The 12,821-nt window shown below is 43.1% G+C and overlaps 1 protein-coding gene across 1 annotated transcript in view; it reads right to left on the bottom strand.

Annotated features, from left to right (window-relative positions):
- Positions 1-12,821, bottom strand: part of SNX2 (sorting nexin 2) — a 556,635-nt gene that overhangs the window by 65,668 nt on the left and 478,146 nt on the right. The window contains exon 12 of the mRNA XM_085632673.1: positions 8,207-8,350. Within this exon, the coding sequence (XP_085488799.1) occupies positions 8,207-8,350 (144 nt within the window). The remainder of the gene's footprint in view (positions 1-8,206; positions 8,351-12,821) is intronic.

Below are 12,821 nucleotides of genomic sequence, written 5' to 3'. Positions count from 1 at the left end.
ACTGAAGTACTGAATGATGTTTTATATATTGCAGTGTCTTACTTTCCGTTTGAATAGGTTTGTGACATTGCGTAGATGTGTGCTTCAGGGTAGTTAAGGGTCATTCAGTAGGTAGAGGGTGAGACGCAAGGTGAACGTACCTTAACTCATTAATTTTGTGACTTTTTAATGTTTTGGTAAAGCCACTTCACATATTAGTCAATCTCAACGTTCTTGCAAATGAAGTTTTGGGGGGGTATGTAATTTGTTTTTTAGATGTGGTTTGTGTGAATGAATGATGGTGGGTTTTTGGCATACAACACTGGTTGTGTGGAAGTATGCAGATTGGTGTATTGATAACTGAGCGTTTTATTTGTTGTATTATGGTGGGTGTGTTGGTGTATGACGATTGTGTTGACAAATTATGGTGTGTGGGGACGTATGATGGTTGGTATAGTTGGCGTATGATGCTGGATGTGCCCCTAACTCCATGCTGCCCCTCTGTGTGCAACCCCGCCTGCTCTTCAGCTCCTCTATGTACTACTTGCATCCCGAAGTGTGTCCCCTGCATCCCCTGAATCTAGTTTTGACCCCAACCCTCTGAAAACTGTGTCCTTAGCCCCATGCAGCCCTTGTCTGCCATCCTGCAGCCCGTGTGTGCTTCTCTGTCCAGCTTTAACACGCATTCCCTCTTTATGTCCCCATGCACTGAAGCCTCTGTGCTGCCCTGCCCCACCTCTGCTTGCCCTCTACGACAAGGCTCTGTGTCCCCCATGCCAGTACTGCTGCCGACCTATGTGTGTCCTACCCCCTGTAGCCCTTATGTCTGTGCACTACCATTCAGCCTCATTCCCTCACCCTCTATATGTTCCTTATGAAATAAATCTTTATATTCCCCATTTCTCCTTCATGTGCCTCTGGCCTGCTGCAGTCCCTTTGTGTACCCCCGCGTTCACCTTAACCTGCACTACAGCTCTTCTGCCTCCGCCTGACCCAGCCAGTCAGTCAGTCAGTCAGTGTGCCACTGGCCCATTGTAGTGTGTAGCTATTGCGAGCATCCTCGTGCCAGCATCTGGGCTCGAGGATGCCTCGCTCTTGCTATGTATTTCTTTGAACATGGTTCCATGATCTGATGCTGAACGTTGAATGCCAGGGTTCCGACGTTAATCAGTTGTCAGAGATCCTAGTATGCGGCGGGAGCGTCTGGTTGTGTGTGCTGTTAATCTCAAATAAAGAACAGCTTTCTCACTTCAACAATCTCCGAACATCATTTACTTCACCCATCCAGTTCCTCAGTATGCCTCAAACCCCAATACAATTCCTGTGTGCTTCCCTGCTCCCCCCACAACCTTTTATTTGCCCTCTGCGCCCCTGCAGTACCCCATGCTCTTGACCCCTTGCAACCACAGAGTGCTCCCCTGTCCTGGTCTTGCAGCCTCTCCTTGTGTCCTCACTTGAAGCATTGGTAAAGCCAATAGGTCGGGCTTAAAACTTGAAATGCAAGCCATCAATAGTAGCCACTGTTTTTGGTACAACTCTTCTGATGTGTAGTAACAAACATTGGGAAAGATTTTTTGATTTTTTTTTGTATTAAAGGCTGCCATGTGGGAGTCGCCAATTATGGAACATGGCATAAGAGTAGGTAGCAGCACAACCTATTCTTTTTTTTTGTAGCCCTTCTCGCCTTTGGACAGGGCGAGGGATGAGGGTGTCATTTCCCAGTCCCTCAACCTTATGCAAGGTGGGGGTGGGCGATCACAGAGGCATTTCTCCCCTTGGGCAAGCTGATAGTGTATGGTCTTTTTCTTATAAACTACTAGACAAGGAGAGGGATCATTCCCTTCACTAGGCAAGGCGCTGGGGAGGGTATTGTTCACACCCTTGCACATAGAAAGGGGAGGAATAGCCCTAGACTCGAACAAGGAGAAGGGGGAGCTGTTGCTGTCCCAGTGCAAATTAAAAGAATGCTTTTTCGTCCCGCCATTACTGAGATACAAGCAAAATGTGACTTTTGACTGAACATGCACAAATGCTGTAAGTTTCAGAAAATGGTTTATATCTTTGGAGAGAAACTAAGAATCTATCGCAAACAAAAACATGACCACCGCAATTGCGTCCTAGTTTTTCCTCCCTTTAAACAAACATCGGGGGAAAATAGGTTGACTCGGCAAGCGAGACAGGGTAGAAATCAAATTTGAAAATCAGTCCTTGAAACATCTAGACATGAACAGGGCTGCGGGAAAGGTGGATTTTGAGGCTAGAGAGTACACACAAAAAAATAAGCCTCACCTCTGGCCTTGCAAAGCAACTGGTGTGGTGTAGTTGGCATTGCCCAGTTTTGTAAACAAACCCACTTGATTTTTGCCCAGGGGCAAGGGTTCGCTTTTTTACACCTCCAAAGCCTTGCCTGACCATTCTTGCAAAAGTGTTAAAAAATAAATAAATAAAAAAACCTTACTGTTAACACCCCATGCCATTCCCAAATACAGCGACTGGGTGAAGCAAATGTATTTTCTATTTGGCATACCACTCACCTTGATCCAGGAGAAGGGGGAGGGTGGCATATTTTTCACACTCTCTTCATTGTCTAAGAGCAGAGGTCAGAAATGTGCCTCCCAGCACCACCACCTTACCCAAGGGTGAGAGTTGTTTGTGGCATCTTTCCTCCTACATTGCTCAAGGAAGTGGGTGTTCACAATTTAGAATGGAGTGCTGGGTGCTGCCACTAATCCCAGTTCATAAGTGTGAGCAGGGAGCAGAGGCAAGCCACAGATCTTTCAGTGTTCCCCCTGCAATCCATAAAAAAGTTCTAGGAGAGCTGAGGGGTGCCTTTGCTCCCCGTTTCAGAGGGCACAAGGGAACCCACAGCTCTCGGTTTCCAATTGAGAAGGGTGCACTGAGAGAGCAGTGAGTTGTCCTGCTCCACGTTTTACTTCATTTCCAACCACTACTGCTGTAAAAACCCTTGGGCAAGGCAGCAGCAGACTACAAACTCATGAGGTAACTTCACACTATATAAACCAAGGGGTGGGGACAAAGCTGAAAAAAGTTCCCCCATTCTTGAGGAAGGATGGGGAGGCATAAGACCACCAATGCTTCTTCCCACCCTTGTGCAGTTGCAGACAGGGGGTAAAAAGGTTAGGAAAATAAATAAAATTCCTCTCATCCTCCTTTGGGCAAGGTGGAGCTGTTAAATCCCCATCTCCAACCTTCATTTATTCTGAACTGCACAAACTAATTTTACCCTTAAAAGTGACATACCAGGCTGAGGGTCACAGTGTTTAAGAGGGGCAGATTGGAGTACATGAGTAGGGCATTGATCCACGTCTACATGTGCATGTTTAAGTCTTGCCTGAAATAAGTACAAACTCTGTTTTAATAAGGTTGAGTTATAGGTGTAAGCTTGAAATCGAGGTTTGGATGATGTCAAGGCATGTCCTAGTACAATGTAGGTCACTAGTTGATGGTACCCTTAGGTAGGGGTAGCTTTATTGTGCGTATTCATTTTATTAAACACACAAAAGTTGATGGGACGATGCGTGCAATAAGTCTAACCACTGGCCACTGCTCGGTATGACCCATCTTTCTTTTAGTCACCATGCCACCTCAGATTAGACCCAGTTATATGCAAATCAGTCTTGACCCTGCTCCTGTAGGAACAGTACAGTATGAATTACCAACTCCGGTAATTTCTGAACTGGAATACAAACAACCCAAGACCAGTTTCCTCCTGACTGGGGCTCTTCAGTTATAGTTGCTACAGTTATAGCATAGTTGGTTCCAGTGGCACAGTGAGCAAGAGACCCACATCTGGGCATATCTTTTTGTGTGATTGATGCAATGGATTAAGTGCCCTAGGGTAGAGCCAGATGTGGGTTCCTTGCTTACTCTGCTACTAGAATGAAGCTACACCCGACTGAAGAGCATGTTCGGGCAGGACTGTCTCTGTACACATCTATTCCCCACACAGCTGGCCTAGAAGCTGTAGAATGGGCGCTGCTGCACCAAACCTCTATCAGAGCAGATAAAATCTTCATTTTGGAAATTCTGCATTTTTGTTATTACCAATGGGATGACCAATTTTTCTTACAGCAGAAAGGCACTTCTGTGGGTTTTGTGGGGGCACCCGCTTATGCTAACACTTTTATGGCCAAATTTGAATCCGATTACATTTACAATGATCATGAATGGACCAATAATCTCCTGCTGTACTGCAGGTACATTGACGATATTTTTAATGTTATGGACCAATACTCAGAAGAAGCTTGAAGATAAAATTAAACATCTTAACAGACACAATGAGCATATTCAGTTCACACACACTATTAGTGATTGCCAAATATAATTTCTGGATGTGTCCATCAAGATAGAAGGAGGTAAAATTCAAACAGAAGTTTACAAAAAGGAGACAGATGTTAACAATGCACTTCATTTTCAAAGCTTTCATCCAAAAAATCTTAAGCAAAACCTACCATTCTCGCAGTTTCTGTGTATAAAAAGAATTTGTTCTGAACCAAGTAGTCTAGAAGACCATCTAACTCTTCAACAACAAAGATTTCTCAATAGAGGTTACCCGGAAGAAGTCATTGATCTAGCTAAAAAGCGTATTTCAAAATACGAACGGGGCAATCTGTTGAAATTTAAACCTTAAAAAACTACAACACGACAAGTGTTTATATCTAAATTTTCAACGAGCTCACATAAGATTAAAAGCATCATTACCAAACGGTGGGAGATGCTCCAAAATGAGCCAGATTTTTGTGAGATTTTCAAAGAAAGACCTTTTTTTGCTTTTACAAGATCTCAGAATTTGAAAGAAATTTTGAAAGCTCTGTCTAAAAAGCTGAAGACTGAATGTAAGGGCATGAAAAAGTGCTCCAACTGTGTGCACTGTAATAATGTGATTGTCGGAAATACATTACATCATCCATATACAGGAGAAATAATCAAATTATTTCACGATTCAGATTGCAACTCCAGTAAATTGATCTATTACATAAAATGCCCATGTGGCAAGTTATATGTGGGAAAAACTGAACGTAAATTAAAAACGCGTATATCTGAACATAAAAGTACTATTAGGACCCAGAACAAAAGTAGAAGTCTAGCTGCACATTGGATAGAGGCACGGCATAGCATAGCACAAATGCAGTTTGCAGTTATTGAAAGAGTTGTTCATTATCCCAACATGGATCTAACCAGATCCCTGTTGCAAAGGGAAACTTATTGGATCAGACGTCTTGACACCCTGGTTTTAAAAGGAAAGAATGACAAAATTGATTACTCATGTTTTCTTTAATGTCTAAGTAGTTCCATCATACATGTGAACCTGTGGTATTATATCAGATGATGTATACATGTCAGCATTCACGTGACCATGGCTTTGCTTCTATAATTTTTTAGTTGAGCACCACCTGTTTATTTTCATTATTCTCATTATTTTCATTTTTTCAGCACGTTTTGAGTGGTGAATGAAAAAGTTGATTTGGGGGCTACGTAGTCGGTCTATTGCAGCAGAAAAGGCCCGGAGGTTTTTGTCGATCGGGTGTTTGTTTATATAAGGCGATCCGAAGTGTAAGCTTTTCTAAGATGGCGACAGTTTCTCAAAGGACTTAGTCCATCGTTCATTTTTGCAGCGTGATACGGGGTTTACGTTTCCGGAAGAGCACTGTTTAAACGCGGCTATATGCAGGTCACCGGAGAAGCGAGATCATAGTGTGGCAGCTGCATCTTTGTATTTTGTGAATCGTTTGGACTACGGAGTCTTTTTCTATTCAGGTGAGAAATGCGAGGGAGTAAGGGAGCATAAAGTCGGTTGCATTTCTAAGCGTACTCTAGTATTCATAGAGGTATATTTATTTCTGCAGGAAACCTGTTTTTTACACACTGAAGATTCAGTATTATCGGACTTTTGACGGGTACGAGGTTTTGATCTTCATTTATGTTAGTACACTTTGCTTGTTTCAAAATTGAATGGCTAAGGCATTACATGTTATTTGATTTTAGAGACAAGAACACGAAGGACTTTCGTGAGTATATGAGTGTCTAGTGTGCATGGGTGGAGGGCACTTTCTTTATCACGTTTTTGTATCAATTATTTTAAGGTCTTCTGTATCCATGAGTCACAAAGTCATTATGATCATTACGTTGCTGTAGTAGATTGAAACTTTGGACTTTCATTGTACAGTTTGATGCTTTCTCGTTGTAATTTGAATCTGAAAGTATAGTAACATTCCTGAAAATTTCTGTTTGTCTTTGTAGAATGTAAGCCCCTGAAGAAGGGCCAATTCAGGCTCGAAATGCATTGGGCACTTTGAAACCGATTTGAACGAAACTCTGGATTTCATTGTACAAAGAAAAGAGTCTCTGTTAATGCCATGTATTGAATTTTGTGTTTTTTTTAAAAATGTTTACTTTGAGTACAAATTGTTTTCAACATGATGTTTAAAACAGGAGTTGTTGTTTTAATGTGAAAACAGAACATTCTTGATTGATTTATATGATTGGTTACAAATTAATAAATAACAGTCTCAAAAAAATTTGACAGTGGTAATTTCATCACAGCAACAGTGCGCAGTTGTTGAGTCTCAGTGACTCATGATATGTAGGTCTAAGTCTAGGCACAGTATAGGCAGCACGTGCCACCCACTGTAGCACGCTTGTGTTAAGAAAATTATTGAATTAATTTTGATTACACATTGAGAAAGTGGTGTGCTTCTCTGTCTAATTGATTCGGGCAGGACTGTTCCCATTGGTGCAGGATTAAGACTGATCTGCATAAGGCGGCATCTAGTCGGAGATGCCATGGTATGTTGGGGGGATGGAATGCTAACGAGTGTGATTGCCAGTGGTTAGACTTACTGCAAGCATCCTTCCAGCATCTTTTGTGTTCCATCAATTAACTGGTTTCTGTATTCAACTTTGTCTCAAATGTTGCAGAGTAGTCAGGTAATTGGTTGACAGCAGTCAACTCATAGTATTGAACAGTCTGTTAGTAGTGTGACAAACAGTTTGACTGCTTTGCATTGGGGTCGACTTTTATTGTTAGTATTTGCTGTGGTAGTTTAGTGGACATGGGTGATGTATTCTCTAAAAGTTGCATGTACATTTTTGTGAGTAGTGCAGTTGATGTCACAAAGTGTTTTTGATGAGTGGTTATTGGTTTGTGGATGGCTCCTTTTCTTAATATACAGTTGTGAGGAAGGTTTTGGTTTGATGTCTCTCTAGTTGGAGAGGGGCAAGCTTGTTTTGTCTTGAGGATGAAAATAAATGTTACTTCGCGAACAGTCCATGGTGCGTGGGAAAGTGAATGTACGGCTGATGAGGTATTGGGTGAGAGTTTCTAATGGAAGTTCTTCAAAGCACATACAACTGGGTTAGGTGGGTTTGCTGGAATTATGGGGTGCTATTTAGAATAGGGAGACATCGTCATCTAACCAGTCAAGACGCACTGGTGTAGCATACAATAGACAAACCTGCAAAGAGATAGAGCAGTATGGAATGTTGCCTTTCAGGCGCATGAGTATTCTGAGGTGTTATGCTAGCTGCTGTGTGCTAAGAGTGTAGAGGAGGGCAGACTTCTCATCTTGGCACTTGGTGTCTGGACAATTGTGATGAAAACATGGAGCTCCTTAAATTGGAGCTGTAATCGATAAATGATTTATACATTTTAGAGATTAGTGGGGGAAAGTGACCTGTAGGAACTTCATAGGTGCCGATGTTGGCTAGTTCTAGTCTAGCGTAAAAGCCAAATGGACATGTGGATGATAACCAGGTTGCAATCAACCTATGTATACTTTTTTATACAGTGCTGATATTTTTAAACATTTACAACTTTCAGGCAGATCATGGAACAGAGATAATCAAGCAGTGACTTGCATAGGCTCATAACAAAATAAGTACAATTTGAGAAATCAGGACTAGAAATCGAGCCTAATCTCTTGCTTGACGACTACACTACAGTGCCCTATGCACTGTGAACATATTCTGATTTTATATTCATTTTGTATTTCTTTTCCGGAAATAACTAATTTTACGCAGTGCAGTGGAAAAAAGAATGAATTTATTTTAAAATAAATGTCTCATGAGAAAATAAATGGTCAAGAAAATAATTTGCAAAAGCCAGTTTACGTTCAAACACATCCAAGATAAACATTATATAAATTGCAAGTCGATTAATTATACAATGTATCCTAGATAATTACAAACATATTTACAAACATACTACCTCTCTGATTTCTTCTTTTGCTTGCTGAAGTTTATCAGGCTTGTTGGCAACTTGAAGTTTTCCTTCAGCTTCTCTCTTTTTCTGTAAGTTTATTTGTGCATCTTGCCATTTCTGCCAGCACTTCATCCGATGGTCAAACACACCCTACACATTGAATACATTATTTATACTTTAGTAGCAGAGCACACGGTTATATTTTTCATGCACTTCGAAATTTGTGCGATTTCAGTACAAATAAGTAAATGAAAGTAAGCAAATCCAGATTTTGTGGGGCGTAGTTCCTCGCTGTGACAATGTAAATCAGGCCTGCATCAGAGGAAACTATAATGTGCACCCTCAACTCATTGCACTGCTAAGGACTCTCGGGATCGGTTTTGCTTGAATTGTATTTTCTTAACTGTTATTGTGTTCCCTTTTCTTGGTTTTCAGTGTCTCAAACATGCATAGGTTGCAAAAAAGGTGCTAAAAGTTGACTTTGCAAAAAGATAACTAAGGTCGATGTCGTTTCCATTGAGAAAACTTCACACATTTTTAAAGATCAAACCTTACAATGTAAACTCGACCCCCCCCCCCTCCCCAACCTTTTTTTTAGGTTATACTATGGCATGTCACTCCGTTCAGACAGAGGAGCAGAGGATTTGGAAGAAGAAAATGTCAAGACTTTGCATCTTGGGCACAGGCAATGCGTATCTCCAAAGCATATTCCACGACTGAATTCAATGCTAAGTGAATCATTCTTTGTCAGAAGAGAGCATTTTAAAACACACTTTCAGCCCGTTTCTGCCACCTCGAAAATGAACAAGCGTTCACTTAGGAGAGAGGAAAAAGTGTAGTTGAAACATCATTGCCAAAAACACATGCCACTGTACATGAAAATGGCATCGTTTTTGTCAGGACCACTAGCTGATAAGGCAGACAGGAATTAAATGGGAAAGATAAACTGTCAGCAATCTCACTAAATTCTTCCAAGAAAGCTGTGGAGCAGGAAGACTTAGTACTTGTATTGTTAATAATGGTGTTGAGAGGGGACACTGGGCAGGGTCGGTCACTACAGCAATCATATACCACAGCTTTCCCTCTTGCAATTCTCCATCGTCTCACAGGAGGCATTTAGTATCACCATCTAACCTACTGGGTGCCATCCCCAGCCAGAACTTGTTGGAGGAATCTTGTAAGGGCACATAAAGACAACAGGGACAAAACCTTGCTCTTGATATGAAGATAGGTATAAGCAAAAGGGGATGGGCATTTGTTTGAAGAAAAAAACAGAACTACCCAAAACTATTCTGATAAGGCAAATCCCTGGGGCCTGTTCCAGATTTCAGGCATTAAGGATAGCGGGGAACACAGTTGTGAAGCAGGAACATTAGGCTGGATAACTCCCTTCTTTAGTGCAGACGGTAGACACAAGCTGTCACTACTTGGGTGAATGTGTAGGGGTATTTATGTGCCCTTTTCTGAATGGATTATTCAAAAGGGTGCAAAACGAATTCCCTTGCCATGCACAGTAAACCGTGAAAACAGTTCTCTCAGCACCACCGGATTTGCACTGAACTGGCAAGGTGTGAAATGTTACTCTTGGGCCCCAGACCCTGCCATGATACCAGGTGCTTCCACTTGGGGACCAGAAATCCTAGTTACGGCATATATTTGAGACTTTATGTTGGCAGGGATTCATGAATATCGTTAGGGTCACCATCTTGTATGGGGTCACACACCTCTTGTTATGAATCAAGCCTATCAACGGTACTTAGAGCTGATCAATGCTGTATGGCTGGCACACGCTTAATTCACACCCTGTCGAAATTACTAATCTACCAGCTTTATCAAGCTACTAATCGTTGTGCCCTACTTGTATAGTAAGGATAACCCCACAACCATGTGGATCATCTGGAGTAGACATCATGGTGGAATTCAGATCTGCTTGAATTAATTCACTCTTCATCTGGAGCTGTAATGTTCCAGGGCCTCTAAGACTCCTTAGACTTATCAATAAGGTTGTTTTTTGATAGGTATGATGGCGTTTGCCATGGAATTTGCATATGCTTTGATCATTGCAGTTTTTTTCATCCTGCCATCTTTAGAATTAAAACAGGACGCAGTACTCAGCCGCATCAGTCCACCCTGTGTAGGTCTTGTGTGTGACAGTGCATTCGCTCTCGCTTGCGAGAGATTTTTATTTTTTTTATAACCCATTTTATTAGGTTTTTTCCTTTAACAATTAACATCCATTAAGAAATAGACATGTATATTAGGTACATCAGATTCCGCAATACAGTCTGATTTAGAACGGTCTCTGTGGTTACAATAGTAGCACCGAATGTATTCAACAGCATTACATTTTCCTTTTGGTCAGTGCTTAATAAACGGTATTGTTCGGCTGTAGCTCTAAGTGGTCCAATTCTTGCTGTATTGCAGAACAGCTGCAGTCTAGAGAAAAGGTTACATGTAATGGGGTAATTAAACTAACCCGCTAAACCCACTCTTCCCCAACTTCGTCTGACCCAACCCCATCTCAACCTTGTGTCAGAGTGCTCCGCCAGTCGCACCCACACTTTCTTTACACATTTCAATATCCATACTTTACATTGTTAAGTCAGCAGGACATACGCAAAATAACATTGCAGGCTGGGAAGGGCCTGGGTAGTATGAGCTACTATTAATCCTGCGCTACAGGGACTGGTGGTGGTGCAAGGGCCTTGAAAGCTTCTAGTATTGTATCCCAGTCCAGAGAGATTACCCTTTTGCACCATCCTCGGGTTTCCTCCCGCCGGATTGCAACGCTTTCCGCACTGCCCCAACTTACCACCTCCCCGTGCCAACCATAAAGTGTTGGGGGTGCAACTGACTTCCACCGCATCGTGACAGAGCATTTGGCCATTAGTAGCGCTGGGTCTACAAAGCAAAGCTGTAATTTCTGCGCCCTGGGACGCCGGGACAATCCCAACAGACAGACAGCAGTCGTGCTTGGTACAGGAATCCCAGTCGCAGAAATGACCATTGTAACCACTTCCAACCAGTAAGAGCAGATCACTGGGCACAGCCACAGCATGTGGAGTAGGTCAGCTTCCTCTAGCTTACATCTGGGGCAATGGTGTTGCATGGCTGGGAATATGCACTGTAGGCGGTGCGGGGTGAGATATGCCCTGTGTAAGACCATACACTGAATAAACTTAAATTTGGCGTTACGTGGGATTTATTGGGGGTATTCTAAAATCGTGTACCATTCTATATCTGTCAATTCTGTACCAAGATCCATGGACCATCTATTGCGTAAGTCCGTCAAGGGGATTCTAGTGTGTGTTGTACAGCCATTTAGTGAGGTGGCGGCCTTCTCCCATCAGGTAGGTCACATGGACCAGTTTGTGTCGCGCGGGTGCCTCCCTGTGTGGGGTCCAGTGCTTCTTCACATATTGTAGGACTGCAGCATGCATGAGATATAGTGTGTCTGTGACCCCATGGTGTCTAGTAAAATTACCATGGTCCATGAGGGTGCCCTCATCGAACAAAGCGCCTAAAGTGGCGACAACGCACTCAGTCCAAGCAAGGAGTCTCCGTTTGGTGAGTAAGCCAGTAGGGGTAGGGATACCCAAGAGCGGTGTGTTGTCAGAGTATGGAGGGCAACCATGCGTGTAGTGGGTGGATTTTTTCCAGTACGCAAGTGCAGTGCGAAGGAGTGTCAGGGCACCAGTAGGTATCCTAGCCTTTGGCAGTAATAGTGTGTGTAACCCCCCCCCACACCCGGTGGACGTCAGCGGGAGTGTAATCTATTTCATGCAGATTACTCCCTGCCAGCCAATGCGAGAGAGCCACTGTAGTTGACTCGCGTAGCAGTATGCGTGGAAGTCTGGGGCACCCAGACCACCCTTAGCTGTGTCCAGTTGCAGTTCAGACAGTTTCACACTGCGGCGGCCATTGCCCCAAATCAAGTCGGACAACATTGTGTTCAACGAGTTGAGTATCGGAGTTGGGATCACCACCGGCAAATTAGTAAAGAAGTATAGCAGATGAGGTAGGACCACCATTTTTGAGATCGCTACACGGCCCATCACAGAGAGCGGTAGTGAAGACCAGAATGTGACCTGCGACCGAAGTGCTCCGATAGCCTTAACTAGATTACCCTCAATAAGGTCTGGCGAAGTTCTGTACACTTGTATGCCCAGATATTTAAACGTGTGTAGCGACCACTAGGGAGTGTGGACCAAACTGAATCGCCTCTGGGCGTTCCCCAGGATGAAAAAAAGGCGTATGATTTGTTCTCATTTATGGTGAGACCTGAGAGTTGTGCAAAGGTATTGAAGATGTCTGGCATCGGTGTGAGATCTGTGGTCAGATCGCTGGCGTATAGAATTATATAGTCTGCATAGGCCGACAGCACGTGTGTGGCATGTCCCAGGCGAATACCTGTCTGTGCTGTCGATAGCCTAACTTAAGAGCCAGAGGTTCCAGGGCTAGCACGAACAGTATCGGAGACAAGGGGCAGCCCTGGCAGGTGCCTTTCCCAATCGGATATTCCGGTGAGATATGGCTCCCAGTGCGAGCCCTCGCGGAGGTTGCTGAATACAGCAATTTCACCCACTTCAGGTAGTCTGGAGGTATTCCAAATCTCCTGAGT

The sequence above is a fragment of the Triturus cristatus genome, chromosome 2_1 (genome assembly GCF_964204655.1).
Source record: "Triturus cristatus chromosome 2_1, aTriCri1.1, whole genome shotgun sequence".
Taxonomy (NCBI): Eukaryota; Metazoa; Chordata; class Amphibia; order Caudata; family Salamandridae; genus Triturus; species Triturus cristatus.
The sequence above is the reverse complement of the archived record's forward strand: the minus strand, read 5'-3'. Positions and strand labels throughout refer to the sequence as shown.